At 40.8% G+C, this 27,346-nt stretch overlaps 1 protein-coding gene across 1 annotated transcript; it reads left to right on the forward strand.

The window, feature by feature from the left end:
• The first annotated feature begins 9,082 nt into the window (after nt 1-9,082).
• Nucleotides 9,083-18,146, forward strand: LOC134546340 (uncharacterized). The gene is made up of 3 exons (XM_063389118.1): nt 9,083-9,454; nt 12,691-12,914; nt 17,800-18,146. The coding sequence occupies exons 1-3, from the start codon at nt 9,325-9,327 to the stop codon at nt 18,094-18,096; spliced, it is 651 nt and encodes a 216-aa protein (XP_063245188.1). The 5' UTR covers nt 9,083-9,324; the 3' UTR covers nt 18,097-18,146.
• The last annotated feature ends 9,200 nt before the right edge of the window (nt 18,147-27,346 follow it).

The raw sequence follows: 27,346 nt of genomic DNA on the forward strand, positions 1-27,346 counted from the left end.
TAAATTTATATTTTTATTGATGTTTCATGCAAGCATACATAAATTTTTTTAAACTATGGAATATATAATTGAATATTCAATCATCGGACTTTATTCTGTGTGCGCAGTTAATACTTGAAAGTTATTCAGGAAACAGTTTACAAATAACTTTGACTATTAGAGGTACTGGGACAACACAAAGCATAAATACCTGGATAAAAATTTGAACCCAGTATATGAGCACTATTTTGTAGCGATACAGTTTTTTTTTTCGTGAAAATGTACAATTTTTACCAATATCTGTTAATTTTACGTTAATATTCCTGTTTAAATTACAAAAAAAAGGCAGTCTTGTGGTTTCCTATCCCCTGTCCTGTTGTCCGTTTGTGTAGCTAGTTAGTTTGCCTAACCTTGAAAGTGCTGCACGGTAATTGGAGTAAAAACTGTTGGCCAACACCTTACGTTAATTTTTAATGTTTGTAAGGAAACGTTACTGTTGTGGTATTTCTGCTTACGAGGCAAGACACAAAGAAGTGAAAATCAAACATTTAGTTCACAACGCATTCATCATCTGCATAATAAGTTACACGATCAATGCCTGCCTTACCAGTTTATTTAATTTTAGGAATGTAAGAAATATGTAGGGGGGCAGGAATATATTTTTTTTTTGTCTGTCGAAATGGTATGCATGCGCCAGCGGGTTTCTTCCTTGTGATTGGCGGGCCGTCTGCAAGACAAGCATTCGCCTTATTTGACCGGTCCACTCGGGAAGCTGTTTGCTTCCGCACTGAATTACCGTGATTGGTGTTCCTAAAAGTAGACACGCACACGGAATTAACTCACCCAATCACGAAACACAGACGATGCTACGTTGTGTGAAACTCTTAGCTGGTCTTGGCAGCTTTAGGGCAGAGCAAGCCGGGTAATCGCTCAGGGCGCGGGGGAAGGGGGGGGGGGGAAGGCTGTAAATAAGAAGCCCCTTATATAAGGGGCCCGATTGTGCTTGCAAAATCGTGACTGAGAAAAGGGTTTGATAAATGTAAATATGTTTTATAAAAAACTTTCTGCGTATATTTTTAAGCTTTCTGCTTATTGTATGCATATGGGCCTAAATATGGGCAGTATACAACATACAGTACGACATAAATCATACAACATAGATACAGTATCCAGAGATGATGTGTCAGTTGAAACCCATTCACAACCTTCCTCCCCCCCCCTCATGGTATTTATGCGTGTCCCCTTTCGTATTAGAAAATTTTTTCAAAGAATGTATTGCTACGCATGACGTTTGATTTATAAAACTGACCCGAGGATACTTTTTCAGTAAAGAATACATAAAACATCCTCGAATAAATTAGAAAACCATCGTCGAAATTTTTTGAGTTCACGGTTGGTTTAGAAACGTTGGAAAGAATAAATTTCACAAATTTTCCGGGGGAGCGCCTCTATAAAAGTAAATAGTCTAGGACCACTACTGATCGCTGGCCATAGAAATAGGTATTCATAGAAAACTTAAAATGAAAGCTTGAAAAAAGTAACTTCAAGAAACATAAAGAATTTTTTTTTTGCGAAAGCCGTAAGAATGTTCACAAACGCGCGCCTCCGTGGTATTACATAAACAAGGCGATAGAACAGTCCTTATCTCGAGAAGCAGGAACATGTCACAAGGCCGTCGCCGTGTTTGCGTTCCAAGATGGCGCTTCTCTTCAGAGGAAGGGGCGCCCAAACCGCACCGCGGGGGCCGCGCGTGGCTACCCTGGGAGGTGACGCTGGATTCACAAGAGCGCGAACAGACGCGAGGCGACGGCAAACATCGCGTTGTCACGAACATTCGCGACGAACCGAAATTTTGTCTTGCCAACGCCAGCCCTAGAATCCGCAAGGACCCTGAGCCACGTACTGTTTCATAAACTTAAAAAAAAAATTAAGCTTATCTGTAATTTAAATTTAAACGATGGTTTTGCTTATTTATCTTGAAATAGTTTCATATTCTTTCGTAATAAATTATCCTCAGGTGCAATCAAGTACCGGTGAAATTTCGTCATTATAAGAGACAAGAAAACCATTGAAAGTTTTCTAATAGTACGAAATCATTAATTGAAATATGTAATGACTAGGTATAACTTTAAATTAGATGTTAATGATAATTTAATTTTACTTTTCCCACACTTTTGAAAATTTTCACCTTCAATTTAGAAAAACGCTAGTTACAAATTATCCAGTGATCTTCGTAAGTTTAAGGCTATCTTCGTAAATAAACTGATATTGAGTTAATTTACTCTGGACACGAAAAAAATTTATTGTTGGTATATTAACAAAACAATTCAAAATCCTGTTTAAATCTACATCAAGAACACTAATTTTTTTGTCTATGTGTGTGTTTGTTTACCTCTGTTTCGACGGAAGTCGAAAAATACGGCATAATTTCTATGAAGACCCAGTTAGTTGAAATAACGAAGAACTATTAGTTTATGGATTAAATTCATCGTTTAAAAGACCGTAAATTTACTGTAATTCCTAACAGCGCATTAATGTCCAATACTTTTTTTAACAGAACACTAGAAAAATGAGGGAATTTTAACTGTAAATGGTCTGTAGCGGGGTCTCGGGCGGTTACACGGTTCGCCTAGACGTGGAGCCGTTCCTGATTCCTTGCCATTTCACGCGTCACCCATATACTACAATATATTTGTATTACATGTGGTATTAGTTCAGCACAGTCTTTTAAATCTATAGCTAAAGGTAAAATAAACCGAAAAAGTTATAATATCTAAAAAATTTCTGCATATTCTGTACAATATTTTACCGTACAACACAATTTTATAACTAATATTAACAATAAAAAAATGTTTTTTTTTAAATATATGGACCAGTATTAAGTATCAATCACTAAATTATATGATTTAAAAGCACATACGTAGTATTATGTATGTAGCCTTTTTTTCGTCCTGTCAATTTTTGTTGCATGCTGCGTGCTCTACGTAAAAATTCATCCTAATCTTTTTTTCATAACGTGTCTAAATAAGTATAACCTAATTTCTCTTGCATAAATACACTTGGAAAGGATTATAAACAAAATTTTAATTACTAATATTCATACTAAATAAATATTTTTTTTAAGATGCGGACTAGTTTTCAATAAAAATAACTAAAATATAATATTTTAAAGCACAAATATTATTTTTTATTTGTTTGTAGCCTTTTTTTCATCCTATGAAAATTTCTTCGCATGCTGGGCGCGCATCGTAAAAATTCACTCTCATCATCTGTAGAGACCGGAAAAATTCTCGGATTCATTTCGTGATAGGCTAAAATTCAAACATGTGAACAATTCTGCTGGTTCTGCTATTGGCTCGCAGATTAACTGGATCTCTCTGGGCAAATGACTGACTATTGACCAAAGAAGCCTCGAATCACAAGCTACCCAGTGGAGACGCCTCACAAGTTAGCACCCAATGAGCACGCGTGTTTACTTGAGAAGTGCAGAGGATAATGGAGGCTATCCTAGAGGTCATTGAATCCGCGAATTTTTCAGGTCTCTAATCATCTGTTCATAATGCGCCTAAAGAAGTATAACTTGGAAAGAGCTTGAGTCAATGACCTCACTTCGGTTTCCTGCTGCTTATTCCTTTCGCCCTGCAACACGTCTCGTGTAAGATGAATCGTCCTCAGTATAATAAAGAGACGCTGCTAACAGACTTACCAACAGAAAATTATCGCGGAAGCTCTAAAACAATTACAAGTGACGGTCGCTATCTCGACGTCGACACGCGCCGCCATGTTGACATGACGTCACCGATTCTCCCCCACCTTCCCCCCCCCTCTCCCGAACGAATTTATAATGAGTTACTACCGAGGCGGAGAGATAGAGCTGGCAAACACGCTTAAGCGTATGCGCAACGAGGCCGCGACAGGCAGGGCGGCGGGCGAGAAGGGCGCAAGTCGCATCGCCGACGGCGGCGGTTGGCGAAGCACTGCGCTTGCGCGTGGCTGCACACTCTTGCAGCAGCGACCAACCGCGTGGAAGCGGCGCCCGGCGGGGCAACAGTTCCGCACGTGTCTTGTGGTCGAGGACACATTTTTAGCGAAGATCAGCGTTTGGTAAAACATTGCGTTTTTCTTGATTGGTTGGGTTTCTCTCAAGTACATGTTATCACTAGAGACCTGTAAAATTCGCGGATTAATTTCGCGATAGGATAGAGTCTAAATAATTTTGACATTATTTTGCTTCAGTGATTGGGCCACAGTTTATCTGAAGGACTCTGGGCCAATGAAAAATCTTTAACTGAAGAATTAGCGAATCACGATCATTCCAGTCAACAGGTGTTACGAGACGGTAACCAATCAGCAGATGTAATTTGCACGAGTGCGTAGAGGATCATGGAGTCTATCCTTTAGGGATTTGAAATCGCGAATTTTACAGGTCTCTAGTTATCACTAGAGACTAGAAAAAATCGTGGATTAATTTCGCGATAGGTTAAAATTCAAAAAGTTATACCTCAGTGCTACCTCTGTTATTGGCTCACAACTCACCTGGGTGACTCTGGGCCAATGAGAAACACCCAAACAAAGCTGTATCGAATCACATGCTGCTACGTTGGGACGTCTCACAAGACAGCAGCCAATGAGCGAGTCACATTTGCGCGAATGTGCGTAGCGGGCATTCAACCCGTGATTTTTTTTTTCCTGTCACTACTTATATGTAAATTAGGCAATGTTCTTTTGTATGCAGAATGCAAAAAAAAATCCTAATAATTATATACCATAAATTTTTGAATAACTTACCTGTAACACTACCTACACATGACTTAAAATTTAAATAAATAATTCTAATGAAATCTTTGGGGCATGGATTTTTCGCGGGGAAAAAAAATATATACATATGACCGCTCATTAGACTGCAATAAGGTAATGGCTGTGCCAGCGATTGTTCTCTTGTAATTGGCGGCCGTCTGCAAGAGAAGCCATTGCCGTGTTTGGCGGGGCCATTCGGGACGCATTTGTTTCTGCACTGGGTAGCTGTGATCGGTGTGCTAATAGTAAACGAACCTAGCTAAACATGAAACACAGAAAATGATACAATGTTTTGACTCACAGTTGGAATGGAATTATTTTCGCAAAAAAAATGCATGGCCCTAGTAATCGTGAAATTCATACAATTTAAGTTTGTTCAAACATAACTTTGAGAATGTGATCGTTTGCTACAAAGACTTCTGTGAGCCTATGGTCCCTTCTGATCCGGAGTCCTAATTGAGTAATGACTGATGATCGTGAATAAAAAGTCAATCCGCCTCTGATGATATTGCTGTCTAGTCAAAATCAGGCAAACGGCTCAGGCCTTTTGGAGTTTTGAATGACTTTTAAAAGAGATATCTATGTATAAAACTTTTTTTTTATTGGAGCGGTGCTTTTTAAAAAATGGGCGCGTGTACTTATGTACGCGCATTATAAGTAGAGACCCGGAAAATTCGCGGGTTCATTTCGTGTTATGCTAAAATTCAAATAATTATACCTTAGTGCTGCTTCTGTCATTGGTTCACTGCTAATCTGGAGGACTGAGGGCCAATTAGAGACCCTCACTCATAGAAGTGTCGAGTCACAGGCTGCCCAGTCGAGACAACTCACAAGTCAGCAGCCAATGAACAGTTGGCATTTGCCCGAGTGTGTAGAGGATATTTGAGTCTATCCTGGAGGTCATTGAACCCGCGAATTTTCCGGGTCTCTAATTATAAGTTATTATTATTTGGTGTAATAAAAAAACTAACTTTAATTTTGTATGCAAATAATTAATAGAAAAAAATAATAAAAGGACTGGCGTGTTGTTATAAATAGTTGGTAAAGCTGAAGTTTATTCAATAAAATTGAAAATTTTAAGTTAATACTCAGGATTAAATATTAATACAAACACAAGTATAAAATTAAATCTTTAAATCAGTAAAATAATAGATATTTTAATTAATAATGAAAATCAATAAATATGGTGAATGTTTTACTATTTATTAATTTAAAATATTTATTAAATCATGTAATAATTTATAATGAAAATAAATTATACATACGGGAACATTGCGTCACCTATATAAATACACTTGAAAAAGTTTATAAACACAATTTCTGCCACTAATACCTTTTCACAATAAATCAATGTTTTTTAACTATATGGACCAGTACTTAATATCATTCACTAATGTATATTATTTAAAAGCACATACATTATTGTTATTTCTATTTAGCCTTTTTTTCATCCGGTAAATTTTTGTTTGCATGCTGCGAGCGCATCGTAAAAATTATTTCTTATAATATAATTTTTTTAATAACGCAACCAAAGAAATTTAACTTCAACAGTCCAGTTTGAGCTATAAAAATATTTTAGACAATAGAAATTATGTGTATGCGACATTTTCAACATATTTCGTAGCGATATTTGACGAGCAGGAAAGACAATGGCTAGTTAACGCATCTCAGGGCAGCGAGAATCGGTTCACTTGGTATCGTGAAGAAATAAATGTAAGAGGGTAAAACTGTAGAGTTAGACAAATACTTTTTTTAGGTAAGCAGATTATAGTGGCTGTAGACTGTGCTAGTTATAAGGCGATAAAAGGTTATCTCTTGATAGGATGTCACAGTGAGTGAGTAAAAACTTTCAGAGGACTGATAACAAAATACTGGAACAATATAAGTTTAAAGGTTATTAATATTTTCTCCTAAACATTTTTGCATATCATTAGAGACCCTGGAAATTTCACGGATTCGTCTGGCCTCAGGGTAGAATTGAATGTCATAGGTGTGCTCAACATATGTTTGCTTTCCTATTGGATGATTTCTTAGTGGGAACATTTTTATTTCTGTTACGGACGCATGGTGCAACAACTAATGAGAGTAGAGTAGGAAGTTATTTTGATGGGAATAGAGACAAGAACTGGCCGAGATATTACAATGCTCAAGTGTAATTCCTGCTTTAAATATTATTTTATGCTATTACTAGGGACACCTGTATTTCGCGTATACATTTCGTGACAAGGTATTTCACAAAATACTGTAGCTTTTCTCCTGTGGTTATTGGCTGAGGTCGGCGAGAGGTGTCGTCCCGCTCTTGACGGGGGCAATGAGAATGTGGTCACCGTACTGCTGCACCCTCACAATTTGCTATGACTCTTAGAAAAAGCTACAGTGTTTTGTGAAATACCTTGACATGAAATTAAATCGTGAAATACAGGTGTCCCTATCTATTACTTATAAGTAGAGGAATGCATATTTCGTGAAAATATTCCCAGACTAGATGAAAGTTAAAACACTGTAACATCGTCTGTGTTTAGTGATTGGGCGAGTTTCTTTCAGGAACATGTAGACTGTTACAACACCAACCACAGTAACTCAGTGCGGAAGCAAACGCTCCTGAGTGGCTCGGTCAAATATGGAAACTACTTCTCTCGCAGGCGTCCGCCAATCACAATGAATAATCTGGTGGTGCAGGTATACCTTGTTGCAGACTAATATTCGTTTGGGTTTTTTCACGAAAAATGCTTGCCCCTAATCATTAGTCATTAATAGAGACTGGAAAAATTCGCGAGTTCGATTACATCTATGATAGACGCCACAATCCCCTACACATTCAGTCAAATACCACCTGCTCATTGGCTATTGACTCGTGACACCTGTCAACTGGGACGCTTGCGATTCGATACTCTTTTGGTTGAAGGTTCGTCATTGGCTCAAAGTCCTTCAGATAAACGGTGAGTCAATCACAGAAGCAATATAAAGATACAGTTGTTTGCATTATAGCATATCATGAAATGAACCCGCGATTTTTTCCGGTCTCTAGTCATTAATAGAGACGGGAAAAATTCGCGGATTCATTTCGCGATAGGCTAAAATTCAAGTAGCTGTACCCCAGTGCTGAGACTATTATTGGCTCACAACTAATATTGAGGACCTCTGAACCAGTGAGAAACACTCAACCAAATCTGTAACGAATCACACTCTACTACGTGTTGGGACGTCACACAAGACAGCAGTCAATGAGTGGGTGACATTTTCTCGAGTATTATGCAGAACTGTGGAGTCCATTCTTGCTGTCATTGAACCCGTTAATTATCCCCGTCCCTAGTCATTGGAACGAAAAATTTACCAACGGACCAATCATAAAAAAAAATAGTAAAACGATGGACTTACACTAAGGGTTCAAATCCAAGTTATTCATGTTTTCCCGAGATTTCTGCAGGGAAATATTGGAATGGTTTCTTATCTTATAGGTAGAGACCCGGAAAATTCGCGGGTTCATTTCGTGTTATGCTAAAATTCAAATAATTATACCTTAGTGCTGCTTCTGTCATTGGTTCACTGTTATTATGGAGGACTGAGGGCCAATTAGAGACCCTCACTCATTGAAGTGTCGAATCACAGGCCACCCAGTCGAGACGACTCACAAGTCAACAGCCAATGAACAGTTGGCATTTGCCCGAGTGTGTAGAGGATATTGGAGTCTATCCTGGAGGTCATTGAACCCGCGAATTTTCCGGGTCTCTACTTATAGGTAGAGATCGGCAAAAATTCGCATGCTAAAATGCAAGTACTTACACTTTCATCCTGCTTCCAAGCTATTGGGACACTGGTAATCTTGATGAATATTGGCCATTTAGAGACCCCTAAATCAAAAATGTATCGTCTCACAAGTTACCAAGTTGAGACGCCTCGCAAGTCAGCAGCCAATGAACAGGCGACGTTTGCCCGAGTAGGCAGAGAATCGTGGAGTATATCCTGGAGATCATCGAACCCGCGAATTTTTTTCAGTTCCTATTTATAGGTCTTGATTTATTTCTTCGCCAAAATGTATTACTTGCTTTATACAGAATGATTTCAATATGATTCGTAACATTATAAAATGTGACGTATTTTGCTCCAAATGATGCAAGTAATAAACTCTGCGAGTACCTGTAACTTCTAGTGTATCATCCTACATATTTGTGTGTAACTACCTCGTTGACAAGATGTAAAAAAATAAATTTCACGTTGATGTAGAATATTTTGCATTTCCTATATTTTTGACAATATGTACCTTTGTAACACACATTTTCTGGTGTATCACTGTTGCCAAGGAACTAAACAGTCAACACCCGGGACTACAACATGTTATCATAACGAGTGACATCATTGTGAGGTTTAGTGGAGAGGAAGGAACATATATTTTTATTGGCAAGAAGAAAAAATTACCTTGTTGAAAAAGCGAAGGGAATGTACAGATAGCCTGTTCGTACCGAGTTAGCACAGCAAAAAAGTGCATCCTTGGGAGGAAAGATATGACCGTGCTGCAAGTTTAAGAAACGAGGCAGTTTAGGAAAGGGAATGAAGAAGCGTGGTAGAAACATGGGTGCAGGCGAAGTGGATCGTCTCTGTGCGGACTACGAGGATGACGAAGCCGTGCTGACAATCGACATAGCCCTTATCACGGGCAAAGACACGGAGGAGATCCCAGGTATGTCATCTATAGGGGCAGGCATTTTTTCGCGAAAAGATCTGAACACTTATTAGACTGCAACAAGGTATACCCGCACCTGTGGTTTCTTCCTTGTGAATGGCGGCCGTCTGCGAGAGAAGTCGTTGCCTTATTTGACCGAGCCCCTCAGGACGCGTTTGCTTCCGCACTGGATTATCGTGATTGGTGTTGTTACGAAATACGTGTACCTCAAAGAAACTCACCCAGTCACGAAAAACAGACGATGCTACAGTGTTTTAACTTTCAGCTAGTCTCGAAATCTTTTCGCGAAATCTGCATGCCCCTAGTCATCTGTCAGACTTGTCGATGTATCGCGGGAAAACATGACTCATTTGAAATTTTGAGAAAAAAAAAGTTTTAAAAAATGCGTGAAAGAATCTGTCTCTACGCGACCGTTCTGAAGGGTAAAAAAAAAAATAAAAAAAAAAACAATGTGACGTAACGCGTAGGTCCCTCCCCTGTAACGCATCGTACCTTTTACAAGACCCCCCTCCCCCCCAAATTTGTTACGTAATACTTGAACGCTCCCTATTATCAAAAATTATTCCAAAGTGTAATATATTGCAATTATGTATAGGGGAAGGCGGGGTAACTGCACGCACTTAACTTTGACACATTACATTTCTGTTGATAAAGTTTAAAAAACAATGTAATTAATTTGTAGCAAAGCGACATTAAGTCAGTTTAAATATAGCCGAGTATAAGTACTTTGTTTAAGAGGGAAGTGTGTTTTTTTAAGTAAATTATTAAAATATGTATTGCGTACGATTACCAGACTTGAGTGGGTAATCATACGCACTAAATTTGTGTTGCGTACTATTACCCCCTATGCTAATTCTGGTACATAGGTAAATATTTTCCCGAATACTCCCGGAAAGAAAAAATATGTATATATTTTTTAAATATGACAATGTATCTAAATAACAAAATACACTTTTTGTACTATGTATACTGGGGACATAATTTTTTTCTCTTGTCAAATTAAAAACTTACATGACTTGATTATTATCTACAGTTTATTTTTTATTTTTCATAGCCTCTAGTTTAAGATTGCAGTATAGTATTTTTTAAATATTTATTTAGGTAATTGATGAATTTATATATATTTTAGTACGTAGGTTACTCATTATTTTCATTGTTGATGTACAACTGGGGAGAGCTAACACAATACAACGTACTTACACACTCACAAACCATAATTGCAAATATATGGAAAAATTAAATTTTCGTCGAAATAATCACAGTTGTTTTATATGACAAAGAAGTAGACTATTTCAGCATCAAATTTCTTGAAATAATTATACTTTCGCTTCACAAAAATCACATACAAAAATATAGTGATCTTCCGCAGCCCTACAGTCTGAATGGAGCCAGCCCGAACACCTACCACAGAGGGGCCACAGTTCTCTGTCCCTACCCAACTCTCCACACAACATACAGATCTCATTAGTGCAATTTTTTGTTGGAAATATGAAGCCACGATATGCAAATCTTCAATGTCATCATCTTGACAAAGATCTTTTGTATTTCCTATGTCTTCGCTAGAAGAAACGGACGAATCGGTGAAAATATTTTTCTTCGTTTTCTTCTTTTTCATTTTTTTTTTTTTTTGGCTTCCCTATATCATGTTCAGCTTGTGTTTTCATTTTACTTTTCCTCTTTGTTTCCACTTCTTCCAGCATCGTTTTTCTTGGAGTGACTGTTATAATTTCCGAATGCCTTTTTCGTCTCGGCGACTTCCTGGTCCCTGTAGTCCTTGATGTCGACGGTTTTCGAACTGGAGAAATTAGTATACATGTTTGTTTGTTATTTTCACAATGTAAAAGACCATTGATATGATATATTTAAACAAAAGCGTTACCAAATTTCGCACGGATGAATGAAACGCAGATATGAATGAAACGCAGATGTTGAACTGGTACGCATGCCTGCGTACGAATACCCCAAACGAAATCATGTCAGTTTACTGACATTCATAGTTGAAACGATAACAAAGTACAAGCCATTACCGTGTTAAGTTATAGCAAAAACACCACTACAACACAACACAAGTACACAGTTTTTTCCTTACCTCGAATGCAATGAATGCAGGAACTTATTGGAAAAATCTCCGGTTTAAAACAACACGAATATCCGACACAACTTCAGCTGCACGCCAACGCCACTCGACTAGAACGAAGTTACTCCTTTCGCCGCATAGCAGCGCCAGCGCTCCCGCGTGCGTCTCCTCTTCTTTGGCCAGATACTGACGTGCGTACCATTGCCCACTGCGTCCAGTTACCCCGCCTTCCCCTACTTAATACTAAACTCCGTATGTACACCATTGCATAAATTACTTTTTTATTTAAGTTATTGTGTTTAAGAAATAACTATTTTTTCTTTATATTTAAAACTTAATTTTTGTGGTGTTGGCATTTCCCAACCGCACAGCGTATCTTGGGAAGCCTTCATTTCACAGATGAGAGAGCCACACCCGAAGTTACCCGAAGTTCATGCTAGCTTTTTTTTTTTTCCGTTCTATCTCATTGTATAAATCGGCGTGGCATTAAATTTTGCGGTCGATTAGGATAGGTTAGTTACATTAAAAATACTTGAAAACATTGTGGATGGTTTATTATATTAGGTAAGTATAGCTACATTAAAAATACTGTAAAGTCATTTAATCATAGCTTAGCAAATAACTTTTTTAATATGTAGCTATCCAGGGCTAGGAAACCGTCTACATGATTTCACAGTATCTTTAATGTAGCTATCCTGACCGAATCAACCGTCCACGATGTTTTAAAGTATTTATAATGTAGCTAAACTAACCTAATTGACCATTAGTTATCATTAGAGACCTGAAAAATTCGCGGATTCAATGACCTCCAGGATAGCCTCCTTCATCCTCTGCATTTCTCAAGCAAACACGCGTGTTCATTGTGGGTGCTAACTTGCGAGGCGTCTCCACTGCTGGGTAGCTCGTGATTCGAGGCTTCTTTTTGCCAATAGTCTGTCATCTGCCCAGAGAGCTCCAGTTAAAAACAGCAGAACCAGCAGAATTGTTCGCGTGTTTGAATTTCAGCCTATCACGGAACGAATCCGCGAATTTTTTTCCGGTCTCTTAACGATCGGGCGTTCGGCTCTCTCGTCCGTGAAGAGAAGGCTTCCCGCGTATCTTAGCGGCCGTCCTTCGCGCCGCTTGTGCCGGAGGGAGACCGGTGTGGCCCGCGCAGGCTCGGCGTGCCGCATCTGCGGCAGGCAGTGCGACGCGCTGGTGCCCGTGTGCGCGTGCTCCGACGCGCCCGTGCACCGGGGCTGCCTGGAGGCCAGGCTGACTGCGCTCTGCACGGACCGCTGCGAGGCCTGCGACCACGAGTACTGCGTGGAGTGGCGGCGGCTGGAGGGCCTGCCCTACAGCGCCTGGCTCTGGCTCACCACCCAGGCCTCCTGGCTGCAGGTCTGTCCCTCCGCCGAGTCCTCCCGCCATTCAAGTAGCGTTTTGTCTGTAAAGTCGGTTTACGGACGATAATCATACGTGATAACGTCATAAGTAGGGACCGGAAATAATTCGCGGGTTCGATGACCTCCAGGATGAACTCCATAGTTCTACGTACACTCGGTCAAATGTCACCCACTCATTGGCTGCTGTCTTGTGAGACGTCCCAACGTAGCACCATGTGATTCGATACAGCTTTGGTTGGGTGTTTCTCATTGGCCCAGAGTCATCCAGGTGAGCCAGTAGCAGAGGTTGCATTGAGGTATAACTATTTGTATTTTAGCCTATCACGAAATGAACTCGCGAATTTCTCCGGTCTCTAATTATACGTAGAGACCGGAAAAATTCGCGGATTCATTTCGTGATAGGCTGAAATTCAAACATGTGAACAATTCTGCTGGTTCTGCTATTGGCTCGCAGGTCAACTGGATCTCTCTGGGCAAATGACAGACTATTGACCAAAGAAGACTCGAATCACGAGCTATATCCAGTGGAGACGCCTCACAAGTTAGCACCCAATGAACACGCGTGTTTGCTTGAGAAATGCAGAAGTTAATGGAGGCTATCCTAGAGGTCATTGAATCCGCGAATTTTCCAGGTCTCTAGTAGAGACCGAAAAAAATTCTCGGATTCAATTATTCGTGACATGCTACAATTCAAATAATTATACCTTAGTGCTGCTTCTGCCATTGGTTCACTGTTAATCTGGAGGACAGTGGGCCAATTAGAGACCCTCACCCGTAGACGTGTCGAATCACAGGCTACCCAGTCGAGACGACTCACAAGTCAGCAGCCAATGCAGAGTTGGCATTTGCCCGAGTGTGTAGTGGATATTGAAGTCCATTCTGAAGGTCATTGAACACGCGAATTTTTCCTGTCTCTAACAATAACGCCGAATACCATAACGCCGAATGCCAAATTGACCTCAACGCCGTCAGCTAGAAAACTGCTGTGTACCACAACGCCGAAATACAGTAACGCCGAAAAATGTTGCTGCGTGGAGGGGGGGGGGGGGGGGGGGGTGCACAGGAGCAAAATGAAAAACAACTGAATGAATTTGTGTGTGTTTCTTAAATGTATCTTAACGCCAAAATACCACAACCTGACCTAACCTAGGCTAGCCTAACCTAGCCTAACCTAACCTAACCTTACCTAACCTAACCTTTGTGGCAGTCCTGCAATGACATTTTTCGGCGTTAATGTATTTCAGCGTTAATGTATTTTGGCGTTGTGGTAATTCGGCGTTGTAGTATTTCGGCGTTGTGGTATTTCGGCGTTGTGATGCGTCCCCTCTGCGAAGTCGTTTCGCTATTGAAATAGATTTTTTCTCTAACATAACTAAAAAAAATGGGGTTTTGTCTGTAAAATCGGTTTACGGACGATAATTATACGTGATAACGTCATGAGGAAAACGTTGATGAAAAATTGTATAATTTTTAAATTTTCAAATATTTTTTACAGTTTTTTTTGCAAATTTAATTTAAATATTTTTGTTTAAATATAATCGCGAAAAATTAGTTAAAAAGCTCTCCCTTAACCTGTTCGATATTATGGAAGATTTTCTCGCACGGTGGTTGGCCGGTTCTTGCACGCTCGGCTCAGGCGGAACGTGACAATGAGTCATGCTTTTCCGTGCGTATAGCCGGCGTTCATCGATTTATAAGATGTTATCACGTCCAAAACTAAGTGTGTTGGGGAGGGTTCCGGGCCCGTACGCTCTAAGCATGCAGGATGTTAGCCATGCAGGAAGGGTAGCATGCATCATGTGCTAGGAGGGGGATTGGCCAGCCATGGCAGCGATTGGCGCCATGACTAACTCCCCTCACTGACTATTCTAAACTAAAACTAGATTAATTGGGCCCAGGTAAAACCGGCACACACACACAGGGAAAACCCTGGGCACTTACATGCGGGATGCAAAAATTTCATGCATTAATATCAAGCAGGATGGTTACGGGAAACAGAAGGATGGTTCCGGAAGAAGAGTTGGACAAAGCAGAAATAAGCTACCAAGCAATGGGCGGAAATGAAATTACTGTTCATTTCAGCCAGTGAAATTTCGCGATGTATCCGATATCTGTTGGCAGTGTCAGTAAATAACTACATTAACCACCAAAAGATTATCCCGTGACATCTGAGCAGCAATTTGAGAGCACAGTTATTTCAACATATAAATAAATAAGGATTATATAAAAAAAATGTAGTTATACATTCTGATCACAACACATTTTTTGACGTGACGTCTAATAAATCGATGAATGCCGGCTGCACGCAGGATAAAGTATGACTCATTGTCCCGTTACGCTCATTTTACGCTTGCGCCGCATCTATCTCTCTTCCACTCGATTGGAACAACCATCGATTTGACTTTTTCGAGGGACATTAAACTTGAAACACTCCCATTCGTTTCCTACTTTTCCTATCATCGTCCTATCCTTAACAGAATAACACAGATTCGAAGAAGTTGAATAGCAAACATGCATAAAAGTTATAGTTAAAATAATCTCTTCGTTAAAGTAATAAACATATTTGAATTAATGAGTGCAAATAAAAGTAAATTTATCAATTAAACTGTATATTTCATTTCACTCCTTCTTTGTATCCATACAAAATAGTGATGATTCAATAAAAATGATTCAATTTTATTCATAACAGTATGCAATAATTTCATCAATGTTTTGTTATGACGTTGTGACGTTAAACTATCGTCCGTAAACCGACTTTACAGACAACCAATTTTTTTTAAATATAAGTAAAATTCTATAGCTTGGAACGTTTTTATTTTTTCAAGGTTTAATTTAGCGTTGAGTTCTTAAAAAAAAACCGGCTCACAGATCCCAATAGGGAGGGGAATATATTTTTTACATGAAATATAATCTGCAATAAAGTACGCCGTCTGCAAGAGAAGCCATTGCCCTATTCGGCCGGGCCATTCAGGACGCGTTTGCTTCTACACTGGACGGCTGTGATTGGTGCGCTGACAGTAAATAAACCCAGCCATCCACGAGACACAGACAATGCCACAAAGTTTGGTCTGAATATCTTTTTGCAAAAAAAAATAATGCCCTACACAGGTAAAAATATATTTCTGTACTTTTACAAGAGATTCCTTTGGAAAACCAGTTTCCAAAGGAATAATTTGTCGGAAATGGTCGCATGATTATATATTTTTATTGATGTTTCGTAGATGATCGAATATCCAATTAATTTGAATTTATTTTTGTTTTTTATGGTTGTTATTGCTTGCCGTTGATACTGGTAAGCTATTCAGAGAAGGATTCAACAGCTGGAGATGCTGAGACAGCACGGAGCATGAATAGAGACCGGAAAAATGCGCGGATTCGTTTCGCGTTATGCTGGGATCCAAACACCTGTACCTTCATATTTCTTCTGTGATTGGCTCACAGTTTATGTTAAGGACTTTGAGCCAGTGAAAAAACCTTCACCAAAAAAGTATCGAATCGGAAGCATTCTCGTTGACAAGTATCAGAAGTAATTAGCCAATGAGCATGTGGCTTTTGCCCGAATATGAAGGGAATCGTGGAGTCTATCAGTGAGGTCATTGAACTCGCGAATATTTCCAGTCCCTAAGCATGAAGGATCCGAAGGGGAACGCTAGTTTGCCGGGACGCTGTCGTCGGAAAGGGGGGGGGGGGGGGGGCTAAATTTTATCTCCTTGAAAAGGGTACCTTTCATACTTTTGGTGGCGGTAGTGTAGCTGGGTATAAACTGGAAAGGTACCCTTTCCGATTTCTTAAAATGTTTCGGTTTTAATGAAAATTATGTACTGGAAAGTTATATCCCCTCGGAAAGGTTAGGTTAAGTTAGGCTAGGTTAGAGGGGATAACTTTCACGGTTTTAAAAGCAGAAAATATGAATTTTAAGAAATCGGAAAGTGTACCTTTCCAGTTTATTTTCTGCTGTGTCATTGTACAGAAAATCCTGTGAAAGGTACCAATTCCGAGGGGATATATTTACAGTCCATATTTGCATTAAAACTTAAACATTTTAAGAAATCGGAAAGGGTACCTTTTCCAGTTTCTACCCAGCCACGCTACCGCCACCAAAAGTATGAAAGGTACCCGGAAAATATCGCGGATTCTTCTGGCCTCAGGATATAATTCAAAGTTATAGGTGTACTCGACCCATGTTTACTTTCCCATTGGTTGATTTCTTAGCGAGAACATTTTCATCCTTGTTATTTGGCACTACCTGATTCGCTTACTTCTCTCTCCTAGCTGGGCATCGTTGGCTCACGGTCGTAGACGGGCGTGTCCAAACAACTGCGTGCCAATCACGAAACACAGTGCGAGAGTGTGAAAGTTTGCATCCTAGCTCGCGGCCAAATGAATCCACGATATTTCCGTATCTCTAATCACGGATTTCGAACAACGTGCCAGGACGGCCGGCGGGCATTCATTTATTTATTGCATTGTTTTTAAGTGGCCAAGTTACACTTAACCACATACACGTTATCTTTGAAAGATTTGTGCAATTGGAGTGCATGACTTGATGTAAGCTTTTGGACATAACGCCATTGCTAAGCTTTTTTTTTTAAATTTTTAATACAAGATTCGTGATGGACTGATAAATGCAATTGAAATCTTTAGTGCGTATTAAGGGTGGACTGGATTTCAAGCTGCAGTGCCGAGAATTTCATTGTTCAAATGTGATTTTTTGACAGTGATGTGCGGCAGTTCTTTCACTCGGTAGCTTTTGGGCTGGCTTTCCGGGTTATTTGTCGAGCCTGCTTGATGTTGACCGGGGAATCTCCGGGTGTCTACCTATCGTCCCGTCGTCGCACGAGAGGAGCGCGTGAGCGCAGCTGCTGAGGGGTTGCCGGCAGCTGGTGCTGGCGGCCTCCATGGCCTCGCTGGTGGCTTGCGAAGCCTCGGCGCTGTGCAGCTTCGCCGCGCACTCTCGCCGCGTGGTGCGCCACCATCAGGGGGGCCCGGGGCTGCGCGCCCACTGGCGCCACTTCGCGCGCGAGCTCGAGCTGCCGCAGTGGTTCCTGTCGCTGTCTGCGCTGCTGCTGTGCCGCCAGGCGCTGCTGCTGCTGTCCCTGGCCGCCGACGCCGCCGCCTCCTTCCTGCGCTGGCGCCGCCGCCGCTCCGCCGCGCGGGTCCTGGACGGCGCGCCATAACACTAACCCCCGCCTCCGCGCAATAAACACCTGGCCTTCCTTTCAGCTTCTCTCCGAGTCTTTTTCTGACGTGATAACGTCTTGCAAATAGAGCCCGGAAAAATTCGCGTGTTCAATGACCTCCAGGATAGACTCCACTATCCTCTACACACTCGGGAAAATGCCAACAGTTCGTTGGCTGTTGACTTGTGAGTCTTCTCGACTGGGCAGCCTGTGATTCGACACTTCTATGGGTGAGAGTCTCTAATTGGCCCTCATCACTCCAGATTAACAGTGAACCAATGGCTAGGGACTGGAAAAATTCGTGGGTTCAATGACCTCCAGGATGAACTCCATAGTTCTACGTACACTCGGACCAATGTCACCCACTCATTGACTGCTGTCTTGTGAGACGTCCCAACGTAGCAGCCTGTGATTCGATAAAGCTTTGGCTGGGTGTTTCTCATTGGCCCAGAGTCATCCAGGTGAGTTGTGAGCCAATAGCAGAGGCAGCACTGAAGTATAACTATTTGTATTTTAGCCTATCACGAAATGAACTCGCGAGAGGCCCGGGAACAACCATCCCCGGAGCCTGCTAGCCGCACGCTGTGAGCTCCCCTGGGCCCGCGGCGCTACGACCACGTGTCAGTTCGACGCTCGCGCGAGACGGCGGTTATCTGCGGAGCGGGAGACAGCGGGAGACTTGACTTTACTTTACTTGACCTGAATTGACCTGACTTGACTTGACCTTACCTGACTTGACTTGTCCTGACTTGACTTGACTTGCCCTGACTTGACCTGACTTGACCTGACTTGACTTAACTTGACTTGACCTGACTTGACTTGACCTGACTTGTCTTGACTTGACCTGACTTGGCCTGACTTGACTTAACTTGACTTGACCTGACTTGACTTGACCTGACTTGTCTTGACTTGACCTGACTTGTCTTGACTTGACTTGTCCTGACTTGACTTGACCTGACTTGACCTGACTTGACTTGTCCTGACTTGACCTGACTTGTCCTGACTTGACCTGACTTGACCTGACTTGACTTGACCTGAATGGACCTGACTTGACTTGACTTCTCCTGACTTGACCTGATTTGACCTGACTTGACCTGACTTGACCTGACTTGACTTGACCTGAATTGACCTGACTTGACTTGACTTCTCCTGACTTGACCTGATTTGACCTGACTTGACCTGACTTGTCCTGACTTGGCCTGACTTGGCCTGACTTGACTTTACTTGACTTGTCCTGACTTGACTTGTCCTGACTTGACTTGTCCTGACTTTACCTAACTTTATCTGACTTGACCTGACTTGACCTGACTTGACTTGACCTGACTTGACTTGTCCTGACTTGACCTGACTTGTCCTGACTTGACCTGACTTGACCTGACTTGTCCTGACTTTACCCGACTTGACCTGACTTGACTTGACTTGTCCTGACTTGACCTGACTTGACCTGACTTGACTTTACCTGACCTGACTTTACCTGACTTTACTGCGTCGACAATTACCTAATGATGTAAATCTATTTATCTTCTCTGCGGGGGGGGGGGGGGGGGGGGGGGGGGGGGGAGCTCACTTGTGACAACACTTCTAATAGAACCGAAACGTTCTTTCCTTTAAAGTAGCGTAACGGAAGTTCTGACACCACCAGTGTTAAACTGAACTGAAAGAGGATGTGGGAAGAGGTACGTACGCTAGGTAGGGTCAAAAGAGGATGGGATGGGGAGAAATGAGGGCGCTGCATTCGTGATCTTCGCACTTGTCTCCTACCTGCAAGGTTTTGTCGGGAGTTGGTCACGTTGTGCTTCAATTGAAACACCAAACAGGTGCCGTTTCACCAGAACACTTTGTGGTGTCCGCATGCTCAGTCCTGCACGAGAAGTCCGGTCGCTGTAGTCTCTGCTGTTCCCGAGGACCTCGCTCGCTCGGCGAGACTCGTGGTCTTACACGGGCTCCTACTGCTTCAGTTGCTTCACGGCAGTTCTAGTATTCCTACATGACACTCGACTGAAGCACCAGCGGGCGGCGCGCTGACGCAGACACACTGTGTGCCACTCTCGCGCGGAACTCGGGCGACGAGCAGGCGGTCGTTGTGCCGCTCTTGCAGCGAGCATCCCCCAGCCGCTCCGCTGATAACGAGCCGTAAAACTCGCTCTCCAATATTTGTCCTGATTATTTGCCTCTCTACGGCAGGGATTTGCCCGCGCGGCCGGGGACCAGTAGTGTCGCGCGGCGCAGGGCTGGCAACTTCTGCACGTCAGTGCCGCCGCCTCCGGCAGCGAGCAGCGCTCGTGCGTCCATTGGCCCACGTTCAAGGATGTACCAATTATAATCATCTCAAATAACCAGATATTTTTATATGCACATTGTAATTTTATATTAATATTAGCTGATGCCCGGCATGCGTTGCAAATGCCTCATTCATTTTTTTATTTGTAATTTGTTTGAAGTAGGTACACATTCACAAATCATAAATCATCTCTCCATCCCTCTATCTCTCTCTAATCCTCTATCCCTATATAAAACTCTCTTTATCGTCCTATATCGGTTTATATCTCGCCATCTCTATTCTCTATCTCTGTATCACTCTATCTCTCTATCTACATTTTAAATTTAATTCAATTCAATTATGTAACGTGTACGTACTCATACATCGAAAACACACGAACTGCCGCTGTACTGTATTAAATACACACATTTGTTGAAACGATTCACGCGCTATCAATTGTAAAATGATTGTACTGATTCAGAAACCTTGACGTGCAAGCTCACCGAAGTTTCATCGCAATCGGATGAATGGTCTAGGAACGCATACTGGACAATAAAACCATTCATTTTTATATGTACAGATTAGCTTTTATGCAGCTACAGACACACGGAACACAAAATAACGGAAGTGGCTTTGCAGGTGTTAAATGGTATTCCCCCTCCCCCAATAATCCTTAGTTTCCCATTTCACAGGATAAAATAACTTTTTTTTGGGAGAAATTTGAGAAAACATTGGTCTCTCGGCACAAGCTTCTGAATCCGCCTCTGAACACAAACTATGGACTATTGTTTCATAATACTTGGAACTTCAAATGCTTGTGAGATCGCTAAGACAACAAACCACTCAGACGTCCGATGTTGACACCTCAAACGGCAGTTTCAGCAACTTGAACAATTTTGACGTGACAACGTCTAATAAATCGATGAACGCCGGCTGCACGCACGAAAAAGTGTCCCACTACGGATGTCCCACTACGGATGTGTCCTATTTGCTCATTGTACGCATGCGTGGCATCTCTCTTCATGCTCATTGTAGGGCCTATGCATGCGTGGCATCTCTCTTCCACTCGATTGGAACGACCATCGATTTGACTTTTCAATCATATTTTCGTCGTTTGAATTATTAATATTATGTAATTTAACGATTGTCCACCGATTTACAGCACAATCGGTACAGTTATTTAAAAGTAATGTTGAATATTCAGATACGTTTTGAACCAACAATGGTGTTTTACAGTTACACATAATAATTCAAATTACAACCGGGATCTTTTGCACAATGTTTTAAAAAATATTGTAACACATTATAAATAAGTTTGGTGTATTTGGGATGCGTATTTGTTATAAAATCGAGTTATAAAAACGAAATAATATTATTCCCCTTCCGTGAACAAATTTTTTATAAATGTATATATAACCTTTGAAACAATAGCTTATCAAAATGGACTCGTGGGTGAGCGATTAGCGGGGCTATCATCTAATTGAAGGTTATCGATTCGAATCCCGGCAGGTGCGAAACTTTTTTTGTACTTGTAAAAATAAATACGACGCACGTAACATTTCAAAAGTAATAAATATATTTGAATAATGAATGCAAATAAAAGTAAATTTATTAATTAAATTGTACATTTCATTTCACTCCTTTGTATCCATACAAAATAGTGATAATTCAATAAAAATGATTCAATTTTATTCATAAAAGTATGCAGAGGTAGATTTTATCATACAAAAGATAGAAAAATTTTAAAAAATTCTACCTCAAAGAATATAATATTTGTAATGCCAAAATGGTTTGGTTGCAAAAACCTATTACGGCTCAGTCTCAGGGCGAATATGATATTTCCTTTTCTTCTGGATCAATCATTTCATCAATGTTTTGTTATGACGTTGTCACGTTAAACTATCGTCCGTAAACCGACTTTACAGACAACCAATTTTTTTTGTTTCTCCGTACCTAACTAAAACTAAGTGTAATGTGTATGAGGGGTCCGGGTTAGGGAGGGACCTAGGTGCGTCTCAGGCAGAAGCCTATACGCCTAGTCATGCTGGGATTAGCCATGCAGGGAGAGGGTCGCATGCATCGTGTGCCTTGTGCGGGGATTGGCCAGCCGAGACAGCGATTGAAGCCACGACTAACTCCCTTACATCTGGGATGGATACAGGGAAAACGAAAACCCTGGGCACAAACATGCGGGCTGCACTGTGACAGCCCTAGACTCTGCGGGGCCCTGGGCCCCTTTAATTCTGAGGGGTCTGAACATTTTGGAGAGGGGCCTTTACGGGCGCCTGGGAAGGCGGAAGGAAAAGCCTTCCAGAGAAAAGGACGTTCGCGGGCTCTGCCCTGGAAATTTTGAAAGTTAAAATCTTTGAAACAACATTTTTAAGCCAACTTGGAACTAAAAAATTCGATTATGATTTTGCTAATTTGGCTAAAGAATTTTGATATTCTTTCCTGATAAATTATATTTCGGTTAGTTTTTTTTTATTATTGCTAACGATCAAACTGTTGAAATCGCGTCATTACACGAGGCAACAAAATCTTTGAAAGTTTTTTTTTTCTAATACGAAATCATGAAAACCCAATTGTGATCGAAAGGTACTGACAAGCACTTACAATTTAATTGTTCATTTCCCCATTAATGCCCATTGTTTTACACAGAAAACTAGTCAAACCAGGAAAATGGACATAGATTGGGTCGGCGCGGGGCGCTGGGCAGTCTTGGACGCAAAGTCTGCTTTCGTGTTTTTATCCATTGCTAGAATTTTTTTGACCAGCAAGCGCGGCTCCAGAAGGGGGGTGGTGGGGGCGATATCCCCTCACGAGACCAATTTTATTGATTAGTGTATATTAATGTTTACTTAAATATTTAATTTCATATGTTAAACTTTTATCTCATCAAAAGTTGCATGGAGCTACTAAGGTTCTGTATTTGAAACCTGTAATTTGTAAATAATATTCCAAGGCCAATATCTGACCACTTTCATTTTTTGCAACTACGACCTTTCTTTGTGCGATAGCCCCTCCCGAAAAGTCATCCTGAAGCCGCCATTGGACCAGGGGCGCCCCCCTGGTGGCGAGAGACTACACCTACCACCCACTCAAGCTACCAGTCAGCACCTGAATTCAAAGGAGGAAGAGAAATTAGTACGACCCTGAAGAAAACCGGGTGCGTGATATACACACGTGGTTGTTTGTTTCGGAAACACTTCCTCCCCCCTCTGGTGTTCGCTTCCTGCTGGGTAGCCGCGCTCCTTGTGTGCGAGGTTATCAGCCGTCAGCGAGACAGCGCAGCGCCGCTATTCCCGCGGGTCATGCAGGGCTGGAGCGTGTTGGCTTTTCACACGGCCACGCGCGACAGTGTTGCATTGTGCAGCACGGGACGACTCGACTCCGCTACCCACAGGCCTTATTCACACGGAGACTGGGTTCGATGACTAGAGACCTGAAAAATTAGCGGATTCATTTCGTGTTATGCTAAAATTCAAATAATTATACCTTAGAGCTGCTTCTGTCATTGGTTCACTGTTAATCTGGAGGACTGAGGGCCAATTAGAGACCCTCACTCGTAGACGTGTCGGATCACAGGCCACCCAGTCGAGACGACTCACAAATCAGCAGCCGATGAACAGTTGGCATTTGCCCGAGTGTGTAGTGGATATTGGAGTCCATCCTGAAGGTCATTGAACCCGCGAATTTTTCCTGTCTCTATCGATGACCTCCAGGATAGACTCCACGATCCCCTTGGGCGAACGACCTTCAGGATAGACTCTAGATATTCTGTCTACTTGGGCAAACGTCGCCTGTTCATTGGCTGCTGACTTCTGAGGCGTCTCAACCGGGTGACTTGTGATTCGATACTTCTATGCTCGACGAGTCTCTAAATTTGGCCAAGATTCCTCGAGATTATCATAAGAACCAACGACAGAAACAGCAAAAAGGTATCATTATTTTATTTCTAGCATATCACGAAATGAATCCACGAATTTTTTTTCCGATCTCTACTTTTTCATACACCATTTCGAGCAAAATAATTCGTTTAAATATGGGTCCAACTCCCATTGTTGATGGAGTAATTCGATTCATTTTAAATGACTGCAAAATGGACTACCCGAACACGCCAGGGCCACTACACCAGTCAAATACAGCCGTGTATACACTAGAAATTACAGTAAATCTACAGACTTTTCAACGAATAATTTAGCTCAAACGAAGAGTTCTTCTTAATTTAAAATTTCGGAATCTTCATAGAAACTACTCTGTATTTCCAATTCCAAGTTGCATGTTTCGTTCTAAACAAAGGTAAACACACACATTTGGACAAAATAATATTGTTCGTATGTAGTCTTAACACGTTTCTGAATGTTTTGTTAACAGACCAAGATTTTTTTTTTATTTTTTTTTTTTACTTGGGTTCAAACCAAGTGAACTGTGTCCGTAATCCATGAAGATAGCCGGAAATTTACGAAGAATCCCTGGATAATTTGTTACCAGCGTTCTTCGTAAATTGAAGGTGATAGTTTTTGACAGTGTAGCCACACATGCGGTAGATAAGCGTGCGGCCAAGTGTAAGGGAGTGGACGGAAACCTTCTTGAACACATTTTTGTAAGCTTGTTAGGTCGGTGTCATACTATGCGTTTCTGCCTCAGTTTTTATTTCGTTGAATATTCTTTCAACGGATAATGGATGTCTGTTCCTGAATAATGCACCGAGTAAATTTATCAAAAATAAAATCCGTAAAAACAATTGATCTGGGAGAAATCACCGAGTAGAAACTGGCCAAGCGCAAAGTGTGAGCCCAGCCTTGGCGCAAATCTGTAGGATTTCCAAAAAAAGGGGGAGGGGGCCGCGCTGTAGCTTCCAGGGGTGGAGGGAGGAGGCCAATAGTGGCGCTAACTGACACTTCATCTCTGGATACAGTGCTTGGTATGTTGCATTCTGTCCATACGTTGGCCTACATACACGCAATAAGAAGAAAACTTTAAAATACACAGAAATGTTTCCAAAAGATATAGTTTTTGACATCAAGCCCGTTTAACAGTCACACTTTGGCAGCGCAAACGGACCCCCGCAGTGAGGGGCTTCTTAATTCCAGGGAGCAACCCCCCCCCCCCCCCCCCCAAATCCCCCGTAAACTATTCTATAATTTGGAATAAGTTTTCTCTCTTATTGGATTTTTAAAAAAATGGTTTTCACAATTAAATAAAATTTTAGGGAATAGTAAACTTATATAACTCCAGACTTTACATGTAGATATTTAAGTAATGATTTTGCTTGAATAAACTTAAAATTTCAGATTTTGGCTTTTTTTAATTTGTTTTGATAATTTGTTCTTAAGTCAATTATTTAATTATATCTTTAAAACAAATAATAATGTTATCAAATACACGAAACACATGTCGAGTTTGTATGAAAGACATGCCTACAGTAACACGCATGCAAACCGGCATTAAATATATAAACTACTTGGATACGATTCCTGATACTTCTGTGTATGAGGCATGTCTGGCTATCCTATAATGGAGGGGAAATACATTATTGTATACGTATTACAATAATCCTTAAAAAATATATATAAGTAGCTAATTTGCTATAATTTTGTTGTTCTATCTTAAAATTTGTTTAATATTTGAAGGGAGGGGTTCGAACCACTGACTACGTGCCTGTATCGTGGGGGGAGGGGATAAAACAAAAGGGGGGAGGGTCAAATCTCCGTGGTCAGAGGACCAGGAAGGACCCCATTTGAGTATCGAGATTTTTTATAAGTAACATCTTAGCTCTCGGTAGAAGGCATTTGGTTAGAGTCATTTCGTGAATGCGACGGAAGTAAAGGAACGGAAATGTGTAACAGACTGTGCTGCCATCTGCTGGCGGATGGCGCGATACAAAGATATCGCAAATAGCTACAAACGGCAAACGTTATAGGATTAACTGTTTGATGAATTCTAACGATACGGACAGCATTTTAATAAAATTCGTTGAAAATCAGGTCCAAATTCGGGGTTTGGTCATTTTTCAAAATCAATTTATCTTTTATCGGAGCCGTTTCGTTGTATATTTTAACCTTTTGCTGTTCAGATGGAATGATTCGATAGTGACTTAACTGCTCCAGCAGCGAATTCTAGCAGCATGTGCGGAAACTATAAGTATGTGGTTTCAAGACTTGTAGTTGAAAACAAAATTGTTGTATATTTATCCAGCTCCGCATTACTTTAAAGAATTGTACGTTAAATTTTGTGTCCGAGAGCTGAGTTTCATTTTATAAGTGTAGTTGCAACATGGGAACACATGAATTTGCTCGCTACCGAGATTAGATGTTACTACACTTCTCTGGCGGGTACTGAAAGATCCGCTCACATTTTTTTCGATGCTTGGATTTACCCTGATAGAATGAAAATTAAAAGTCCATTGTAAATAGAGAAACCTTACACGTTATGTTATACGCATTTGAAAAGAACTATTTAATGGCTTTTGATGGCTTGTTATTAAACTGCATTTAATGCAAATAAAGGTGATATATATTTTTTAAATTGTTATTCGTTTACGCAAATTTATTTACTAATCGCGATTTTTAAGCAAAAAATACCTTATTCTTGCAAGAGGCACTTTCGCTACTATATGCAGGTTTGTTTAAATATTCAAAAATTATTACTAACACCATTAATTAAAATCTTAAAAATAATAACACCCATACTTTTGCAATGTTTTTATAGAACTCTAAATTTTATTTTGTTTGATAAAAAAATAAAATTAAGAAGGATTGTATAGTCGTGTATTCATCAAACATATCAAGAGTTATTAAAATTAATAATTAATGTCCACCAGAAGTTTATAGCCAAAACATTATAATTAAATTTGCTGATGTTTATAAACTTTAGTGGGACCTGAACGTTGTAGATGTATTATTTGGAGTAATTAAGACTATAAAATACATTCTGGTATGTGTAGTTTGATTAAGAAATATATTAAGAGTAACTTAAAATAAGTAT

This window comes from Bacillus rossius, chromosome 1 (assembly GCF_032445375.1).
Source record: "Bacillus rossius redtenbacheri isolate Brsri chromosome 1, Brsri_v3, whole genome shotgun sequence".
In the NCBI taxonomy this organism is placed as follows: domain Eukaryota; kingdom Metazoa; phylum Arthropoda; class Insecta; order Phasmatodea; family Bacillidae; genus Bacillus; species Bacillus rossius.

Coding starts and splice junctions, on each gene's coding strand:
- LOC134546340 (XM_063389118.1), top strand. CDS start 9,325: ATGAAGAAGCGTGGTAGAAACATGGGTGCAGGCGAAGTGGATCGTCTC. Junction 9,455..12,690: donor AGACACGGAGGAGATCCCAG/GTATGTCATCTA, acceptor TGGCCCGCGCAG/GCTCGGCGTGCCGCATCTGC. Junction 12,915..17,799: donor CCCAGGCCTCCTGGCTGCAG/GTCTGTCCCTCC, acceptor GGTTGCCGGCAG/CTGGTGCTGGCGGCCTCCAT.